The sequence below is a fragment of the Salvelinus namaycush genome, chromosome 11 (assembly GCF_016432855.1).
Source record: "Salvelinus namaycush isolate Seneca chromosome 11, SaNama_1.0, whole genome shotgun sequence".
Classification (NCBI taxonomy): Eukaryota; Metazoa; Chordata; class Actinopteri; order Salmoniformes; family Salmonidae; genus Salvelinus; species Salvelinus namaycush.
The window spans coordinates 40,438,969-40,458,808 of NC_052317.1; the positions used below are offsets into that span (position 1 = coordinate 40,438,969).

A 19,840-nucleotide genomic window follows, 5' to 3' on the forward strand; every position below is an offset into this window, starting at 1 on the left:
GCCAGTTGGGACAGACCCAGTACCTTTGTCATTATCTGTAAATTAGAAATTGTTGAGTTACTATTACACAGTAATAAAAAAGTGGCTACGCTTTTCTTTAGAATCAATGCAAACTAATTCATTTGGTTGGTAAACACCATGGACGAATGGCTGTTGATGTGCTTCTTGATCTAGACTTTTACAGTGTTTTACTTGCTATATTGTATTTACTTTGCCACCATGGCCTTTTTTTGCCTTCACCTCCCCTATCTCACCTCACTTGCTCACATTGTATATAGACTTATTGTTCTACTGTATTATTGACTGTATGTTTGTTTTACTCCATGTGTAACTCTGTGTTGTTGTATGTGTCGAACTGCTTTGCTTTATCTTGGCCAGGTCGCAATTGTAAATGAGAACGTGTTCTCAACTTGCCTACCTGGTTAAATAAAGGTGAAATAAAATAAAAAATATATTTAAAAAATATCAGTAGAACCCTGGGCAGGTAAGGATAAGGTACTAAGCACTTCGAAGACCATGTTGCAAAGCGTTTACTGTTCTAAAAGTTACAAAGAGGAAAACTTGATAGACGCAAAGCATTGTCCTGTCATAGGTATAGGCTACCTACCTCTCCCAAACTAGCCTCTAATAACAGAAAATAGACCACTATACCAATCATGTAAACAAAGTTACATACATTTAAGTTACATTTATCAGACTTTTGAAAATGCTTTACACTTCCCCCTCATAAGTTACCACAGGTATGAAGTGTTTTAAAAACGAACCTAAGTTTAGGTTTACGTTAAAGCGCAAGTGTATCTGGTGACGAGTTCTGAAGTGCTATCCATTTTTATGTATAATCCTTCCAAGACAACAAACGTTAATTTCATAAACACCATCACCTTGTCATGGCTAAAGACTATTAAAAAGATTTAACCCTGGTCACACCTAACAATATATTGTTGATATACAGTATAATCATATTGGACTCACAAGATGTCGGTGGTGTGATTCATGCTGAGCTTCAATCACAGCGATGTTTTTGCAAATGTTTCAGAATTTACACCAGGACATAAAATCAAGGGAAAACGTTTTACTCTCATATAAAAGGGGATTCGGGAAGACATTTAAAAAATGCAAGAAGAGAAAAAGTGTAAAATATATCTGTATAGTCCTTGGCTCCTGACTAGATATTTGATGAATAAACCTTTCCAAAAGACTGACTTCTTTAGGATAGGCTGAGTATGAAAGCCCACTATATAGGGAATAGGCTGCTATTTCACACAAAGCCCTAGTTTACCAGCAGACTAAACCAAACTATGTTCCCCACCCGCTCCAGGGTGACGTTGTCCCTAGGTACAGATCTAGGATCAGCTTCCCCTCCCCGAATCCTAACCTTTACCATCAGTGGGGGAAATATAAGACTGGATCAGCAGCTCTTTCACCCTATTCTCCTTCCTAACCCAAGGCCCCGCTCATCTGACTGGCTGATCAGTGGCAAAGGTGGGCCAATCAAACACTGCCATCCAAACCAACCAATCCAGATCCAATTGACTTGTCTAACTAGGGAACAGTTAGACAGATACAGTACAGCAATCCACAGTGAGGTTACATGTGCACCTGACTTTACCGATAAGTAGTAAGTAACTGTTAGCCTTAGAGCTGACTCTATGGATAGTAACTGTTAGCCTTAGAGCTGACTCTATGGGTAGTAACTGTTAGCCTTAGAGCTGACTCTATGGGTAGTAACTGTTAGCCTTAGAGCTGACTCTATGGGTAGTAACTGTTAGCCTTAGAGCTGACTCTATGGGTAGTAACTGTTAGCCTTAGAGCTGACTCTATGGGTAGTAACTGTTAGCCTTAGAGCTGACTCTATGGGTAGTAACTGTTAGCCTTAGAGCTGACTCTATGGGTAGTACTGTTAGCCTTAGAGCTGACTCTATGGTTTGTAACTGTTAGCCTTAGAGCTGACTCTATGGGTAGTAACTGTTAGCCTTAGAGCTGACTCTATGGGTAGTAACTGTTAGCCTTAGAGCTGACTCTATGGGTAGTAACTGTTAGCCTTAGAGCTGACTCTATGGGTAGTAACTGTTAGCCTTAGAGCTGACTCTATGGGTAGTAACTGTTAGCCTTAGAGCTGACTCTATGGGTAGTAACTGTTAGCCTTAGAGCTGACTCTATGGGTAGTAACTGTTAGCCTTAGAGCTGACTCTATGGGTAGTAACTGTTAGCCTTAGAGCTGACTCGATGGGTAGTAACTGTTAGCCTTAGAGCTGACTCTATGGGTAGTAACTGTTAGCCTTAGAGCTGACTCTATGGGTAGTAACTGTTAGCCTTAGAGCTGACTCTATGGTTTGTAACTGTTAGCCTTAGAGCTGACTCTATGGGTAGTAACTGTTAGCCTTAGAGCTGACTCTATGGGTAGTACTGTTAGCCTTAGAGCTGACTCTATGGGTAGTAACTGTTAGCCTTAGAGCTGACTCTATGGGTAGTAACTGTTAGCCTTAGAGCTGACTCTATGGGTAGTACTGTTAGCCTTAGAGATACAGATAATTGAAAAAATATATTTTTGGAAAAGTCTCATTCTCAATATAAGGCTCTGGGAAAAGTATTGATTCAAACAAAATAGATGGATAAAATATAGCAGTATCCAATAGCATAGTTGATTAACTTTGTTTAATCCACTTCACATGACAGGGAGGGGATCCCCTTGATAACAATAAGATACTAGAAACAGACAATGTAAAACAGCAACCAGCCAATATCCTTGGTTTGTTTAGAGAGGAGGTCAGGGCAAAGGTGATGAATGGATGAGAAGACCTAGCTAGGACAGGACAAGCATGTGTGAGCCATCTATCTCAGTGGACCAGTAGTCTATGCATGTGCTCCTATGTGCAGATGGATAAATAACAACCGGCATTTAAAACCGCTAAAAACAGCTCATTAAATTGACTGAATAGGCTGTGATAAGGTATAGGTAGTGTCCCAAATATAACCATATTCATTATATAGTGCACTACTTTTGAACAGAGCCCTATTGGTCCTGTTCAAAAGAAGTGCACTATATAAGGGAAAGGCTGTCATTTTGGACGCAGACATGACAGCTCGCTCCTGATCGGACTCCTCTTTCCTTCTCACATACGTTTAATGTAGCCACCTCACCAGCATGTCGCTTTATTTTCCTTACAGTAAAAACAATGGCCACCACAGGTATTCTGTCATGAAATAAATCCACACTGTAGTCCACCTCTTGGCATTTCAAATCCAAACACCTCATAAGGAGGCAGGTACAGAGCCATGTTACACCTGTACAATAGGACAGTAGTGCTCGATAGCCATCTATTCGGTTCAGACTTTTTAACAAGCTTGTCAAATCTATTCAGAGAAAGAAGTGTTGTACAACCAAGAGGATAATAAGGAAATGTGCTGTACAAGAGATTAGTGAAATAACATCTGTGTCATCAATCATCTTTTTCTTTCTTTTTTCCCCCAGTCGCTTTTTATGTTTTCCTTTATGAGATCCTGGTTACAGTACATTCAACTTGGCACAGTGCAGACTAAACCTTAAGACACAGATGACAACAAACTGTGCAACGAAACAAAGCTACACATTCAAGTCACATGTCATTCATAACACCAAGACTGTGGTTGGTGGATGTTGTGTTGTTTTGTATATTAAATTCATTTCTGTAGTTGTTGTTCATGTTTGTTTCAGAGAGAAGAAACATGAGGGGAGGTGGATCTGTACAGGCAAGGAATATTTATATATTTATATTAGAACTCCTCCCTCACTCTAATATATACCCTGCAAGGAGCCAATGGCTGTAATGGGATGACAGGTTGTCAGGGTGATATCCTTCTGCTTCTTCTGTGGTCACACCCCATCCTGTCCTCAGCTGCTTCAGAGGCGAGAGGAGGAGAGGAAAATGTGAGAGAGGGGGAGAAGTGGGGGAGAGATAGAGGGGGGAGATGAGAAGATAAGGTGGGAAGAGGGAATATGGGGAGGAGAGGGAAGGTAGGAGAGGGAGAGAGGGCTGTTAGTGGACTTCACCAAGAGATTATTAACACAAATTCTTACTGGCATCTTCCTAGAGTGATGTACATGTGGTAATGTGATCAGCACGGGTTAGCAAAAAACAAACATGACTCATATCACCACGGAATCCTTGCTAGCTATGTCCTCCAGAAAAGTCAAGGCCTTTCAACCACACAGCAGTTTTCTTCAAAGCTTTACTATTTCTAATCTGTTCATCTATGGTAGGAAATCCTTCCAAAAGACTTCTAAACTCCCAGGCTCTGTGCAGCAGGTTAGCTGTCACTCACACAAGCCTCACCCATTAAAAGGGTAGTTCACCCAAATTGCTAAGTGACATATGTTTCCTCACCCGGCAAGCAGTCTGTGGATAAGGTAAGACAGCAACCCATGCTTTGCTTTGTTATGTGTTATGGCTATCATGCCGGCAGTGACCTGTCTGTCTCATCTTTGTATCAGTTCCTGTCTCTACTCTAGCCCCCTGACCTCTGACCTGACCTCAGCGGTCTGAGACCAGACTCTCCCTCTGTTCCTCATATTCTACAGTATATTATCCTCATTGAGGCAGCAGTCTCAGTCACTCACTTCTGGTCTGGCTTCACGCCTCCTCCTCCCCTGATGGCCACGGTCTGGCTGTTCTGGTAGAAACCCCCTCCGCTGCGGTTCACATTGGGGTGGGTGGGGGACGCCACTGGGGGCTGGCCAGGACGAATGGGTTTGGCTGTAGAGGGGGTGGAGGGAGGAACACAAGAGTTTAGGAACGGCATCCATTCATATACTGAACAACAATTTGTTGTAAAAGACGCACTGCATTATGGGAGGTGTGTGTGTCTCTCCTCACCGATCTGAGCGGAGTGGCCCCTCCTGGCCATGTTCTTGGCCCTGACGGCCTCTTTGATGCGGTCCACCTCCTGCTGGTAGCGTTTGCGGTCGCGTGCAGCGTTCTCTTTGGCCTCCTTCAGGGCCGACTCCAGGGCCTTGACCCGCTCAGCCGTAGCACGCAGACGCTTCTCCAGTTTAGGAAGCTCACAGCGCAGGTCTGCATTATCACGCACCAGCTGAGAAAAGGAGGGAGGGAGAACACAACAAGTTAGTGATCTCCTAAAGCACTAGAAGTGTAGCCTGAGTGCCAGTCTGTTAGTGCTAGCATGTCAACTGCTCGCCACTCACGGTCATGTTTGGCTTGACAAGGACAGCAATGGAGTTGGCAACAGCACAAACAGATCTGGGACCAGACTATGGAGGGTGGGGTGGGGTGGTGATCTGGGACCAGGCTATGGAGGGTGGGGTGGGGTGGTGATCTGGGACCAGGCTATGGGGGTGGGGTGGGGTGGTGATCTGGGACCAGGCTATGGGGGGTGGGGTGGTGATCTGGGACCAGGCTATGGGGGGTAGGGTGGGGTGGTGATCTGGGACCAGGCTATGGGGGGTGGGGTGGGGTGGTGATCTGGGACCAGGCTATGGGGGGTAGGTGGGGTGGTGATCTGGGACCAGGCTATGGAGGGTGGGGTGGGGTGGTGATCTGGGACCAGGCTATGGAGGGTGGGGTGTTGATCTGGGACCAGGCTATGGGGGGTGGGGTGGGGTGGTGATCTGGGACCAGGCTATGGAGGGTGGGGTGGGGTGGTGATCTGGGACCAGGCTATGGAGGGTGGGGTGGGGTGGTGATCTGGGACCAGGCTATGGAGGGTGGGGTGGGGTGGTGATCTGGGACCAGGCTATGGAGGGTGGGGTGGGGTGGTGATCTGGGACCAGGCTATGGAGGGTGGGGTGTTGATCTGGGACCAGGCTATGGGGGGTGGGGTGGGGTGGTGATCTGGGACCAGGCTATGGAGGGTGGGGTGTTGATCTGGGACCAGGCTATGGGGGGTGGGGTGGGGTGGTGATCTGGGACCAGGCTATGGAGGGTGGGGTGGGGTGTTGATCTGGGACCAGGCTATGGTGGGTGGGGTGTGGTGGTGATCTGGGACCAGGTTACAAGAAGTGGTATGATTTCAGTGTATTTGGGTCTGTTAGTTGGGTTCATAGGCGAGTTGAGTACATACTTGTTTGTACAGCACAGAGTACATACCTGTTTGTACAGTACAGAGTACATACATGTTTGTACAGTAGTACAGAGTACATACCTGTTTGTACAGTAGTACAGACTACATACCTGTTTGTACAGTACAGAGTACATACCTGTTTGTACAGCACAGAGTACATACATGTTTGTACAATACAGAGTACATACATGTTTGTACAGTAGTACAGAGTACATACCTGTTTGTACAGTAGTACAGAGTACATACCTGTTTGTACAGTACAGAGTACATACCTGTTTGTACAGTACAGAGTACATACATGTTTGTACAATACAGAGTACATACCTGTTTGTACAATACAGAGTACATACCTGTTTGTACAGTACAGAGTACATACCTGTTTGTACAGTACAGAGTACATACCTGTTTGTACAGTAGTACAGAGTACATACCTGTTTGTACAGTAGTACAGAGTACATACCTGTTTGTACAGTAGTACAGAGTACATACCTGTTTGTACAGTAGTACAGAGTACAGACCTGTTTGTGAACCTTGGTAAGCTGCTCCAGGTTGTTCTCCAGAAAGGAGATCTTCTGTTTCTGAGCAGCGCTGCCTCCCGTGTCATCAGAGTCCATCTCAGCACTCTTCTTCACTCGGGTAGCCAGGTCCTGGACAAACAGCTTCCTCAGGTTGTGCAGGGTCTGGAGCTCCTTGGCCTGGGAAGGGGGACAACGAGAGACAAGAGGTTTTAAAGGTATTTCTATGGGAGCGATCCGTTGTTGGATATATCAACGGAGGCGATTGTCCATTAAAAACACACAAACAGTTATCTTTTTACGTATGCAACTGGTCTGAAAATAGTTGATTTGAGTTGTACTTTTGATGGACAAAAACGGACCATGTACAGTAGGTCATTTAGGATTTAATCCGTGTTCATGTGCCTGAGTGTGTCTGCAGTGGAAGGAGAAAGCAGGTGCAGTTATAGACGTCTACTCACCACAGTCTCCTCCAGTCCCTTCAGGTCCTGTCTGGCCTGCTCTCTCCTGTCCTGCATCACCCTGCACAGCACACACAGCCATTAGCCACAGCTTCACTATAGTAATATTGGACAGGTCATAGTGCTAAACAAAGCTAACCAGAAGTGACACTTCTATAGTAAGCATGTTAGGTGGGCCCTAGTGAACGACATCATTGTATATGGTGTGGTAGGTAGCCTAGTGGTTAGAGTGTTGGGTCAGTAACCGAAAGGTTGCTGGATCGAATCCCCGAGCTGACAAGGTAACAATCTGTCGTTCTGCCCCTGAACAAGGCAGTTAACCCACTGTTCCCCGGTAGGCCGTCATTGTAAATAAGAATTTGTTCTTAACTGACTTGCCTAGTTAAATAAAGGTTAAATAATAAAACATAAAATAATTCATACGCCACAGTACTTTATCCATCACATATTTTGAACATGCCCGCTGTCTGTAGGTGTATGTAGGTGTCTGTGGGTGTATGTAGGTGTCTGCAGGTGTCTGTAGGTGTATGTAGGTGTATGTAGGTGTCTGTAGGTGTCTGTAGGTGTCTGTGGGTGTATGTAGGTGTATGTAGGTGTATGCAGGTGTATGCAGGCGTATGCAGGTGTATGCAGGTGTCTGTTGGTGTATGTAGGTGTCTGTGGGTGTATGTAGGTGTATGGCTGTCTGTAGGTGTATGCAGGTGTCTGTAGGTGTCTGTAGGTGTATGGCTGTCTGTGGGTGTCTAAGTGTCTGTAGGTGTATGCAGGTGTCTGTGGGTGTCTGTAGGTGTCTGTAGGTGTCTGTAGGTGTATGTAGGTGTCTGTAGGTGTATGTAGGTGTCTGTAGGTGTCTGTAGGTGTATGTAGGTGTATGTAGCTGTCTGTAGGTGTATGCAGGTGTCTGTAGGTGTCTGTAGGTGTATGTAGGTGTCTGTGGGTGTATGTATGTGTATGTAGGTGTCTGTAGGTGTCTGTAGGTGTCTGTAGGTGTATGTAGGTGTCTGTAGGTGTATGTAGGTGTCTGCAGGTGTCTGTAGGTGTATGTAGGTGTCTGCAGGTGTATGTAGGTGTCTGCAGGTGTATGTAGGTGTCTGTAGGTGTATGTAGGTGTCTGTAGGTGTCTGTAGGTGTATGTAGGTGTATGGCTGTCTGTAGGTGTCTGTAGGTGTATGGCTGTCTGTGGGTGTCTAAGTGTCTGTAGGTGTATGCAGGTGTCTGTGGGTGTCTGTAGGTGTCTGTAGGTGTCTGTAGGTGTATGTAGGTGTCTGTAGGTGTATGTAGGTGTCTGTAGGTGTCTGTAGGTGTATGTAGGTGTATGTAGCTGTCTGTAGGTGTATGCAGGTGTCTGTAGGTGTCTGTAGGTGTATGTAGGTGTCTGTGGGTGTATGTATGTGTATGTAGGTGTATGTAGGTGTATGTAGGTGTCTGTAGGTGTCTGTAGGTGTCTGTAGGTGTATGTAGGTGTCTGTAGGTGTATGTAGGTGTCTGCAGGTGTCTGTAGGTGTATGTAGGTGTCTGCAGGTGTATGTAGGTGTCTGCAGGTGTATGTAGGTGTCTGTAGGTGTATGTAGGTGTCTGTAGGTGTCTGTAGGTGTATGTAGGTGTATGTAGGTGTATGTAGGTGTATGTAGGTGTCTGTAGGTGTATGTAGGTGTCTGTAGGTGTCTGTGGGTGTATGTGGGTGTCTGCAGGTGTATGTAGGTGTCTGTAGGTGTCTGTAGGTGTATGTAGGTGTCTGTAGGTGTCTGTAGGTGTATGTAGGTGTATGTAGGTGTATGTAGGTGTAGGTGTATGTAGGTGTATGTAGGTGTCTGTAGGTGTCTGTAGGTGTCTGTAGGTGTCTGTAGGTGTCTGTAGGTGTCTGTAGGTGTCTGTAGGTGTATGTAGGTGTCTGTAGGTGTCTGTAGGTGTCTGTAGGTGTATGTAGGTGTCTGTAGGTGTATGTAGGTGTCTGCAGGTGTCTGTGGGTGTATGTGGGTGTCTGTGGGTGTCTGCGGGTGTATGTGGGTGTCTGTAGGTGTCTGCAGGTGTATGTAGGTGTCTGTAGGTGTATGTAGGTGTCTGTAGGTGTATGTAGGTGTCTGTGGGTGTATGTGGGTGTCTGTGGGTGTCTGCGGGTGTATGTGGGTGTCTGTAGGTGTCTGCAGGTGTATGTAGGTGTCTGTAGGTGTATGTAGGTGTATGTAGGTGTATGTAGGTGTGGGTGTATGTATGTGTATGTAGGTGTATGTAGGTGTCTGTAGGTGTCTGTAGGTGTATGTAGGTGTATGTAGGTGTCTGTAGGTGTATCTAGGTGTATGTAGGTGTCTGTAGGTGTCTGTAGGTGTCTGTAGGTGTCTGTGGGTGTATGTGGGTGTCTGTAGGTGTATGTAGGTGTATGTAGGTGTCTGTAGGTGTCTGTAGGTGTATGGCTGTCTGTGGGTGTCTAAGTGTCTGTAGGTGTATGCAGGTGTCTGTGTGTGTCTGTGGGTGTCTGTAGGTGTATGTAGGTGTCTGTAGGTGTATGTAGGTGTCTGTAGGTGTCTGTGGGTGTATGTGGGTGTCTGTAGGTGTCTGCAGGTGTATGTAGGTGTCTGTAGGTGTATGTAGGTGTATGCAGGTGTCTGTAGGTGTCTGTAGGTGTCTGCAGGTGTATGTAGGTGTATGTAGGTGTAGGTGTATGTAGGTGTATGTAGGTGTGGGTGTATGTAGGTGTAGGTGTATGTAGGTGTATGTAGGTGTATGTAGGTGTATGTAGGTGTATGTAGGTGTATGTAGGTGTAGGTGTATGTAGGTGTATGTAGGTGTATGTAGGTGTATGTAGGTGTAGGTGTATGTAGGTGTATGTAGGTGTAGGTGTATGTAGGTGTATGTAGGTGTAGGTGTATGTAGGTGTATGTAGGTGTCTGTAGGTGTATGTAGGTGTATGTAGGTGTATGTAACGTACGTGAGCTCGTGCAGCTTCCGGCTCTTCTCCTGGTCAGTGGACTTGAGTTTGTCGTGTTCCACCCTGAGGCGCTCCTGTTCCAGCATGATCTTCTGGTTCAGACTGGAGGAGAACAACAACACGGTGAGCCCAGCGTGGGACAACACAGTTATCTCCTTATGGCACCCTATTCCCTTTACAGTGCACTACTACCCTCACTATGGGCCCTGGTCAAATGTAATACACTGATGGCACCCTATTCCCTTTACAGTGCACTACTACCCTCACTATGGGCCCTGGTCAAATGTAATACACTGATGGCACCCTATTCCCTTTACAGTGCACTACTACCCTCACTATGGGCCCTGGTCAAATGTAATACACTGTAATGGAAATAGGGTGACATTTAGTATGTGACCACAACAGTTAACAGTAGACAGTGTGTGTGTGTGTCTGTGTGTCTGTGGACCTGTTTATTCTTGTGGGGACTAGAAGTCCCCACAAGAATAGTAAACAAACAAAAATTTGACCAACTGGGGACATTTTGTTAGCCCCCAGAAGGTCACATGCTATTTCTAGAAGTTTAGGGTAAAGGTTAGAATTAGTGTTAGGGTTAGAATTAGGTTTAGGAGCTAGAGTTAGTTTTAGGGTTAGGGTTAGGAGCTAGGGTTAGGTTTAAGGTTAGGTTTAGGGTAAGAGTAAGGGTTAGGGTTAAGTTTAGGGTCAGGGGTTCGGGAAAATAGGATTTGAATGGGACTGAATTGTGTGTCCCCACAAGGTTAGCTGTACAAGACTGTGTGTGTGTGTGTGTGTGTGTGTGTGTGTGTGTGTGTGTGTGTGTGTGTGTGTGTGTGTGTGTGTGTGTGTGTGTGTGTGTGTGTGTGTGTGTGTGTGTGTGTCTCTCTTACTCCTGCAGTTCAGTCATGAGGTGTTCCTTCCTGTCCAGTTCATCTCTCAGACTGCTGATCTGTTTCTGATGGGCCTCACGGTGACCAGCGATCTGCTGCTCCACAGCCTCCTGGGGATGCCAGACACAGGTCAATAGGTCAACAATCATCTGGACGACAGAAACAACAGCTCCTGACGCCACGAAAGGCGGAAAGGAAAGTCAGAATGCTCCAAACTGTAATTTACATACAATCGATGATACTTAGACATCCCGCGTCTCCCCAATATATATTATATTATATATATATAAACCATAACATATGATCATAGTAGGCAGTTCTATAGTATGAACAGGGTGACATACCTTGACCTCATTAGCAGATTGGATCTCATTCTCCTTCTCCATGGCTGTGACTTTCTCTGCAAAAACAAAAACATTTGACCTTGGTCACTAGATGGCACTATTTGTTCTAAAACCGTTTTAGAGATGTTTATAAGGAATGTATTCTATTATGTGTCACCGATGCATACAGAGCAGCAGGGTGTGTCTGTTACAGCGGCAGGGTGTGTCTGTTACAGCGGCAGGGTGTGTCTGTTACAGCGGCAGGGTGTGTCTGTTACAGCGGCAGGGTGTGTCTGTTACAGCGGCAGGGTGTGTCTGTTACAGCGGCAGGGTGTGTCTGTTACAGCGGCAGGGTGTGTCTGTTACAACGGCAGGGTGTGTCTGTTACAGCGGCAGGGTGTGTCTGTTACAGCGGCAGGGTGTGTCTGTTACAGCGGCAGGGTGTGTCTGTTACAGCGGCAGGGTGTGTCTGTTACAGCGGCAGGGTGTGTCTGTTACAGCGGCAGGGTGTGTCTGTTACAACGGCAGGGTGTGTCTGTTACAGCGGCAGGGTGTGTCTGTTACAACGGCAGGGTGTGTCTGTTACAGCGGCAGGGTGTGTCTGTTACAGCGGCAGGGTGTGTCTGTTACAGCGGCAGGGTGTGTCTGTTACAACGGCAGGGTGTGTCTGTTACAGCGGCAGGGTGTGTCTGTTACAACGGCAGGGTGTGTCTGTTACAGCGGCAGGGTGTGTCTGTTACAGCGGCAGGGTGTGTCTGTTACAGCGGCAGGGTGTGTCTGTTACATCGGCTGGGGGTGTGTTACAGCGGCTGGGGGCGTGTTACAGTGGCTGGGGGCGTGTTACAGCGGCTGGGGGCGTGTTACAGCGGCTGGGGGCGTGTTACAGCGGCTGGGGGCGTGTTACAGCGGCTGGGGGCGTGTTACAGCGGCTGGGGGTGTGTTACAGCGGCTGGGGGTATGTTACAGCAGCTGGGGGCGTGTTACAGCAGCTGGGGGTGTGTTAGAGCAGCTGGGCGGCTGGGGGTGTGTTACAGCGGCTGGGGGTGTGTTACAGCGGCTGGGGGTGTGTTACAGCGGCTGGGGGTGTGTTACAGCAGCTGGGGGTGTGTTACAGCAGCTGGGGGTGTGTTACAGCAGCTGGGGGTGTGTTACAGCAGCTGGGGGTGTGTTACAGCGGCTGGGGGTATGTTACAGCAGCTGGGGGTGTGTTACAGCAGCTGGGGGTGTGTTACAGCAGCTGGGGGTGTGTTACCCTGGGCACTGATCTTGACCAGTTCCTCGTTCAGAGAGTCAACGTTCTCCTCCAGCTGTCTCTTCTTCTGCTCCACGTTCTGAAGGTACTCTGTCAGGGACTTGATCTTAGCCTCGTGCTGCAGGGGGAGATTACTACAGCATTATTACATTTCATTATTATGTTACTACATTATTATATTATTACATTACTATATATTATTACTACATTAATATAGTATTACTACATTACTATATTATATTACTACATTATAATATTGCATTACTGCATTATTATATTACTACATTATTATATTACTACATTACTATATTATATTTCTACATTATATTACTACATTATTATATAATATTACTATATTATATTACTACATTATATTACTATATTACATAACTACATTATATTAGTATATTATATTACTACATGACTATATTATATTACTACATTATATTAGTATATTATATTACTACATTACTATATTATATTACTACATTATATTAGTATATTATATTACTACATGACTATATTATATTACTACATTATATTAGTATATTATATTACTACATTACTATATTATATGATATTACTACATTATATTACTACATGACTACAGCAGGTAGCCTTGTGGTTAGAGTGTGGGGCCAGTAACCGAAAGGTTGCTGTATTGAATCTCCGAGCTGACAAGGTAAAAATCTGTCGTTCTGCTCCTGAGAAAGGCAGTTAACCCACTGTTCCCCGGGCGCCGAAGACGTGGATGTTGATTAAGGCAGCCCCCCACACCTCTCTGATTCAGATGCATTCAGTTGTACAACTGACTAGGTATCCCCCTTTCCCTTTACTATACTACAGTATATTACCACGATACAGGGTCTTTATAGAGAAGGGGTTCAATCAGATGCAGATAATTCTGTTGGATTCTTTTGGAGGTCTAACTGTCAATTTGTGAAACTAGCACAATATTGTTGGATTTCAAGAGGCAGTGGGTGAGAAGTAACAGGATAATGATGGCGAGTAGCCACTGTTGTACCTGAGAGTTGTTACACGACACAACCTGCAACAGAATTGCTTCTTGATTGCTTTGTGAACCCCCCCCCCCCCCCCCGTAACTAATAAGCAACTCATCTTTTCAACTTAGTGCAAGCAACAGCCAATCAAAAACGAATGCTTTTGTCACATGATCCATTCGAAGGTTCGGACACAGATATAACAAGGAGCCAGATAAACTCAGCAAAAAAAGAAACGGCCCTTTTTCAGGACCCTGTCTTTCAAAGATAATTCGTAAAAATTTAAATAACTTCACAGATCTTCATTGTAAAGGGTATAAACACTGTTTCCCATGATTGTTCAATGAACCATAAACAATTAATGAACATGCACCTGTGGAACGGTCCTTAAGACACTAACAGCTTACAGACGGTAGGCAATTAAGGTCACAGTTATGAAAACTTAGGACACTAAACAGGCCTTTCTACTGACTCTGAAAAACACCAAAAGAAAGATTCCCAGGGTCCCTGCTCATCTGCGTGAACGTGCCTTAGGCATGCTGCAAGGAGGCATGAGGACTGCAGATGTGGCCAGGGCAATAAATTGCAATGATCGTACTGTGAGACGCCTAAGACAGCGCTACAGGGAGACAGGACGGACAGCTGATCATCCTCGCAGTGGCAGACCACGTGTAACAACACCTGCACAGGATCGGTATATCCGAACATCACACCTGCGGGACAGGTACAGGATGGCAACAACAACTGCCCGAGTTACACCAGGAAAGCACAATCCCTCCATCAGTGCTCAGACTGTCCGCAATAGGCTGAGAGAGGCTGGACTGAGGGCTTGTAGGCCTGTTGTAAGGCAGGTCCTCACCAGACATCACCGGCAACATCGTCGCCTATGGGCACAAACCCACCGTCGCTGGACCAGACAGGACTGGCAAAAAGTGCTCTTCACTGACGAGTCGTGGTTTTGTCTCTCTCACCAGGGGTGATGGTCGGATTTGTGTTTATCGTCGAAGGAATGAGCGTTACACCGAGGCCTGTACTCTGGAGCGGGATCGATTTGGAGGTGGAGGGTCCGTCATGGTCTGGGGCGGTGTGTCAGAGCATCATCGGACTGAGCTTGTTGTCATTGCAGGCAATCTCAACGCTGTGCGTTACAGGGACAACATCCTCCTCCCTCATGTGGTACCCTTCCTGCAGGCTCATCCTGACATGACCCTCCAGCATGACAATGCCACCAGCCATACTGCTCGTTCTGTGCGTGATTTCCTGCAAGGCAGGAATGTCAGTGTTCTGCCATGGCCAGCGAAGAGCCCGGATCGCAATCCCATTGAGCACGTCTGGGACCTGTTGGATCGGAGGTTGAGGGCTAGGGCCATTGGTGGAAGAGTGGGGTAACATCTCACAGCAAGAACTAGCAAATCTGGTGCAGTCCATGAGGGGGAGATGCACTGCATTACTTAATGCAGCTGGTGGCCACACCAGATACTGACTGTTACTGTTGATTTTGACCCCCCCTTTGTTCAGGGACACATTATTCAATTTCTGTTAGTCACATGTCTGTGGAACTTGTTCAGTTTATGTCTCAGTTGTTGAATCTTGTTATGTTCATACAAATATTTACACATGTTAAGTTTGCTGAAAATAAACGCAGTTGACAGTGAGAGGACGTTTCTTTTTATGCTGAGTTTATTTTACCGCATGTATAATCTGAAGCATCTGGCTGGAATTTCCCCTACCCACCAAATATGGTGATGAGAGGAAGCCCCAAGGCCGGCAGTGCACTACGTTTTCTGTTCCCAAAGCTACAATCTGTTATGAACACAGTGCACTACGTTTTCTGTTCCCAAAGCTACAATCTGTTATGAACAGAGTGCACTACGTTTTCTGTTCCCAAAGCTACAATCTGTTATGAACACAGTGCACTACGTTTTCTGTTCCCAAAGCTACAATCTGTTATGAACAGAGTGCACTACGTTTTCTGTTTCCAAAGCTACAATCTGTTATGAACAGAGTGCACTACGTTTTCTGTTCCCAAAGCTACAATCTGTTATGAACAGAGTGCACTACGTTTTCTGTTCCCAAAGCTACAATCTGTTATGAACAGAGTGCACTACGTTTTCTGTTCCCAAAGCTACAATCTGTTATGAACAGAGTGCACTACGTTTTCTGTTCCCAAAGCTACAATCTGTTATGAACAGAGTGCACTACGTTTTCTGTTTCCAAAGCTACAGTCTGTTATGAACAGAGTGCACTACGTTTTCTGTTCCCAAAGCTACAGTCTGTTATGAACAGAGTGCACTACGTTTTCTGTTCCCAAAGCTACAGTCTGTTATGAACAGAGTGCACTACGTTTTCTGTTCCCAAAGCTACAGTCTGTTATGAACAGAGTGCACTACGTTTTCTGTTTCCAAAGCTACAATCTGTTATGAACAGAGTGCACTACGTTTTCTGTTCCCAAAGCTACAATCTGTTATGAACAGAGTGCACTACGTTTTCTGTTCCCAAAGCTACAATCTGTTATGAACAGAGTGCACTACGTTTTCTGTTTCCAAAGCTACAATCTGTTATGAACAGAGTGCACTACGTTTTCTGTTCCCAAAGCTACAATCTGTTATGAACAGAGTGCACTACGTTTTCTGTTTCCAAAGCTACAATCTGTTATGAACAGAGTGCACTACGTTTTCTGTTCCCAAAGCTACAATCTGTTATGAACAGAGTGCACTACGTTTTCTGTTCCCAAAGCTACAATCTGTTATGAACAGAGTGCACTACGTTTTCTGTTCCCAAAGCTACAGTCTGTTATGAACAGAGTGCACTACGTTTTCTGTTCCCAAAGCTACAGTCTGTTATGAACACAGTGCACTACGTTTTGTAAACGTGACCCTTTGCCAAAGTCTCCATTTTTTTTTTTATATAGGATTGCAAGGGCGAATCGAGTTGTTGCACAGTCACACTTCACAGAGGTGTTCGGAAATATGCAAATACATGCTAGAACTCGCTAGCTCCTTGCCTGGCTCTGCCCACCTCCTTGCTGCCCACTGTGCTTCATTTGCTTCCATTGAAAACAACACAGATGAACTATCTTGGGTTAGTTATAAATATCTATGGGTCAGAACTCCTACCCAGTTGCCATGTCAACAACACAGCTGCCAGTGCTGTGGGAACCGTGATGAAGGTGGACAGAAGAGAGATTTGCTATACGGGAGCTGTATAAATAAATATTGGCATCAAAGCTAGTAAAGATTTATGTACATGGTTTGGCAGCCAATAAATGTCATTTCTGAAGTGAACTCAGGCCTCTCTCTAAACAGTGTCAACTGAAATTGTTCAACATGAACTGCGCCACTAGCTAGCTAGCTTAGTTTGTTGCTAGCTAGCTTAGTTTGTTGCTAGCTTGGTTAGATGGTTGCTAGCTAGCTAGCTTGATAAAACAGTGCTGTCAATTTCATTTTGGCTCGCTATCAAAATTGTACAGCCAGAATGCTGTCTAAATCGATCCTTATACAATAACTAAATGGTTGGATAAACAATTACATTTGTGAAAATCACAATTTAATGCAGCAGATGACATTGGGTGGGTTTAGAGTTCCCAAACCATGTGGAATGATATGACAAAACAAAAGCAGCTTCAATTTGATTGGCTGTTGCATGTCATTTTAGTTGCGTTTGAGTTGCTTCATGTATCAGCAAAGTTGCTTGAAATGATGTCACTTACAACGGCAACAAAAACTGGTGTGAAAGTTGCGTGGTATAACTCCAGCCTAAGAATGGAGTGTGTTGGACGTTAACTACTGTATGATAAGTAGCAGGCTAATACCTGTTGTATCCTCAGCTGACAGGCGGCCAGCTCCTGGTCGTTCTCGTCCATCTTCTGGTTGCTCTCTGACTGGGTGCTCTCCAGCTGCCTACAGCGTTTCACCATGGTCTTCACCTCCGACTTCATCTTACTGATGTACAGACGAGCCACCGTGAACTCCTCGTCTATCAGACCACTGCCCTCGTGTTGCTGGGGGAGGGAGGGAGAAAAGAGAGAGACAGAGGTAGAAAGAAAGAAGGGCAAGGTTATCATTTTATTCAGGTTTAGGGGAAACAGATATTACATATTTCCTTTAGATGCTTATAAAATAATACCCATCTTTTGGAATGTCATGTGGTGACGTGTCATTTCCTGTTTACCTTGATGTCGTTGCTGCCCACGGCGATGCCAATCTCTGCCAGGTCTTTGAGTAGTGATGACATCATCTCACTGGTCCTCTTCTTCTGGTGGTTGGTCATCTCCTTCACTTTCTGCAGCTCAGAGTCAATGGACGTCAGGACGTTCTGGAAACAGACGGAGAAAAACATTTGCATATTTTAATATCATATGGACAAAAATAGAGGTATGACTGACTTATACAGATAACAAAAAACAACATGCAGGTCTTAAAACGTATTACAATATGAATAGACAGCTTTCTTCATGAGGAGTGGACATTGTCTCACTGATTTCTGGTTGAGTTCTTCGCTGAGCATCTCAAAGTCCGTGGTCTTCTGCTCCACCTCCTGACTCTTCTGGTCGTAGTTAACAGCCAGCTCCTCCAGGGCCTGCAGCACCTCCTTCACCTACAACACCACAGCATTAATAGTAACATTAACAATAACTATAGTAATAATAACAATATTATTATCCTTCACCTCATCCTTGGAAGCCTCGTTCTCAGCCTGCAGGCGGTTCAGCTCCGACTGCAGGTTGTCATGGTCGCGTCGCGATGACACCAGCAGCTACACACACACACACACACAAATGAAAAGTCAGACCATGACATAGATAGAAAGGTCATTTAGCTAACATACAGTTTGATTACTTTGATTGAGGTTCAATAGTCTTTAACCAGAATTACAGTAACAACAAGATGACAACAGCCCAACTCACCTCCTCCTGGTCCAACATCTGCTGCTTGAGCTTCTCAGCCAGCTGGCTCTGCTGGTTTATCTCATCATCCTGGACACACAGAGAGAGAGGACAGCAGGGAGAGAGAGGACCGCAGGGAGAGAGGACAGCAGGGAGAGAAAGGACAGCAGGGAGAGAGGACGGCAGGGAGAGAGAGGGCAGCAGGGAGAGAGGACAGCAGGGAGAGAGAGGACAGCAGGGAGAGAGGACAGCAGGGAGAGAGAGGACAGCAGGGAGAGAGGACAGCAGGGAGAGAGAGGACAGCAGGGAGAGAGGACAGCAGGGAGAGAGAGGACAGCAGGGAGAGAGAGGACAGCCGGGAGAGAGAGGACAGCAGGGAGAGAGAGGACAGCAGGGAGAGAGAGGACAGCAGGGAGAGAGAGGACAGCAGGGAGAGAGGGCAGCAGGGAGAGAGAGGACAGCAGGGAGAGAGAGGACAGCAGGGAGAGAGAGGACAGCAGGGAGAGAGGACAGGGTTAGCATCATCATTCAAACACACAGACAAACACACGCTCCAACATGGGGCGTCTCCCATGGACAGTCATCTACACTACATGACCAAAAGTATGTGGACACCTGCTCGTTGAACATCTCATTCCAAAATCATGGGCATTAATATGAAGTTGGTCCCCCCCCCCCTTTGCTGTTATAACAGCCTCCACTCTTCTGGGAAGGCTTTCCACTAGATGTTGGAACATTGCTGTGGGGACTTGCTTCCATTCAGCCACAACAGCATTAGGGAGGTTCGGCACTGATGTTGGGCAATTAGGCCTGGCTCGCAGTCGGTGTTCTAATTCATCCCAAAGGTGTTCGATGGGGTTGAGGTCAGGGCTCTGTGCAGGCCAGTCAAGTTCTTCCACCCCGAACTGGACAATCAATTTCTATATGTACCTCGCTTTGTGCACAGAGGCATTGTCATGCTGAAACAGAAAAGGGTCTTTCCCAAACTGTTGCCACAAAGTTGGAGGTCCTAAATCCTCCGTCGGACTGCCAGATGGTGAAGTGTGATTCATCACTCCAGAGAACACGTTTCCACTGCTCAGGAGTCCAATGGCAGAGAGCTTTACACCCATCCAGCCGACGCTTAGCATTGCGCATGGTTATCTTAGGCTTGTGTGCGGCTGCTCGGCCACGGAAACCCATTTCATGAAACTCCCAATGAGCAGTTCTTGTGCTGACGTTGCTTCCAGAGGCAGTTTGAAACTCGTTAGTGAGTGTTGCAACTGAGGACAGACAATTTTTACGCGCTTCAGCGCTCCCGTTCTGTGAGCTTGTGTGGACTACCACTTACCCACTTACAGTTGACCGAATGTTTGTCTATGGAGATTGCATGGCTGTGTGCTCAATTTTATACACCTGTCAGCAACGGGTGTGGCTGAAATAGCTGAATCCACCAATTTGAAGGGGTGTATAAATAGTGTATCTTGATGGATTGTTGTTCAACAACACACCTGCATCATGTCCAGTTGGCTTGTCCTAATATTTATATATTTT

At 45.9% G+C, this 19,840-nt stretch overlaps 1 protein-coding gene across 2 annotated transcripts in view; it reads right to left on the minus strand.

Annotated features, from left to right (window-relative positions):
• Nucleotides 1–2,313: 2,313 nt before the first annotated feature.
• Nucleotides 2,314–19,840, minus strand: part of LOC120056173 (kinesin-1 heavy chain-like) — a 41,331-nt gene continuing 23,804 nt past the window's right edge. The window contains exons 12-25 of one of the 2 annotated variants that reach the window (XM_039004386.1): nucleotides 18,329–18,397; nucleotides 18,091–18,177; nucleotides 17,899–18,018; nucleotides 17,593–17,736; nucleotides 17,234–17,422; nucleotides 12,422–12,539; nucleotides 11,191–11,246; nucleotides 10,847–10,956; nucleotides 9,960–10,061; nucleotides 7,034–7,094; nucleotides 6,576–6,752; nucleotides 4,854–5,070; nucleotides 4,598–4,733; nucleotides 2,314–3,875 (exon numbers count right to left, since the gene is read on the minus strand). In XM_039004386.1, the coding sequence (XP_038860314.1) occupies nucleotides 3,872–3,875; nucleotides 4,598–4,733; nucleotides 4,854–5,070; nucleotides 6,576–6,752; nucleotides 7,034–7,094; nucleotides 9,960–10,061; nucleotides 10,847–10,956; nucleotides 11,191–11,246; nucleotides 12,422–12,539; nucleotides 17,234–17,422; nucleotides 17,593–17,736; nucleotides 17,899–18,018; nucleotides 18,091–18,177; nucleotides 18,329–18,397 (1,590 nt within the window). In that variant the 3' untranslated portion in view covers nucleotides 2,314–3,871. Of the gene's footprint in view, nucleotides 3,879–4,597; nucleotides 4,734–4,853; nucleotides 5,071–6,575; nucleotides 6,753–7,033; nucleotides 7,095–9,959; nucleotides 10,062–10,846; nucleotides 10,957–11,190; nucleotides 11,247–12,421; nucleotides 12,540–17,233; nucleotides 17,423–17,592; nucleotides 17,737–17,898; nucleotides 18,019–18,090; nucleotides 18,178–18,328; nucleotides 18,398–19,840 lie in introns of both variants that reach the window. The other variant, XM_039004385.1, reaches the window with a different exon arrangement.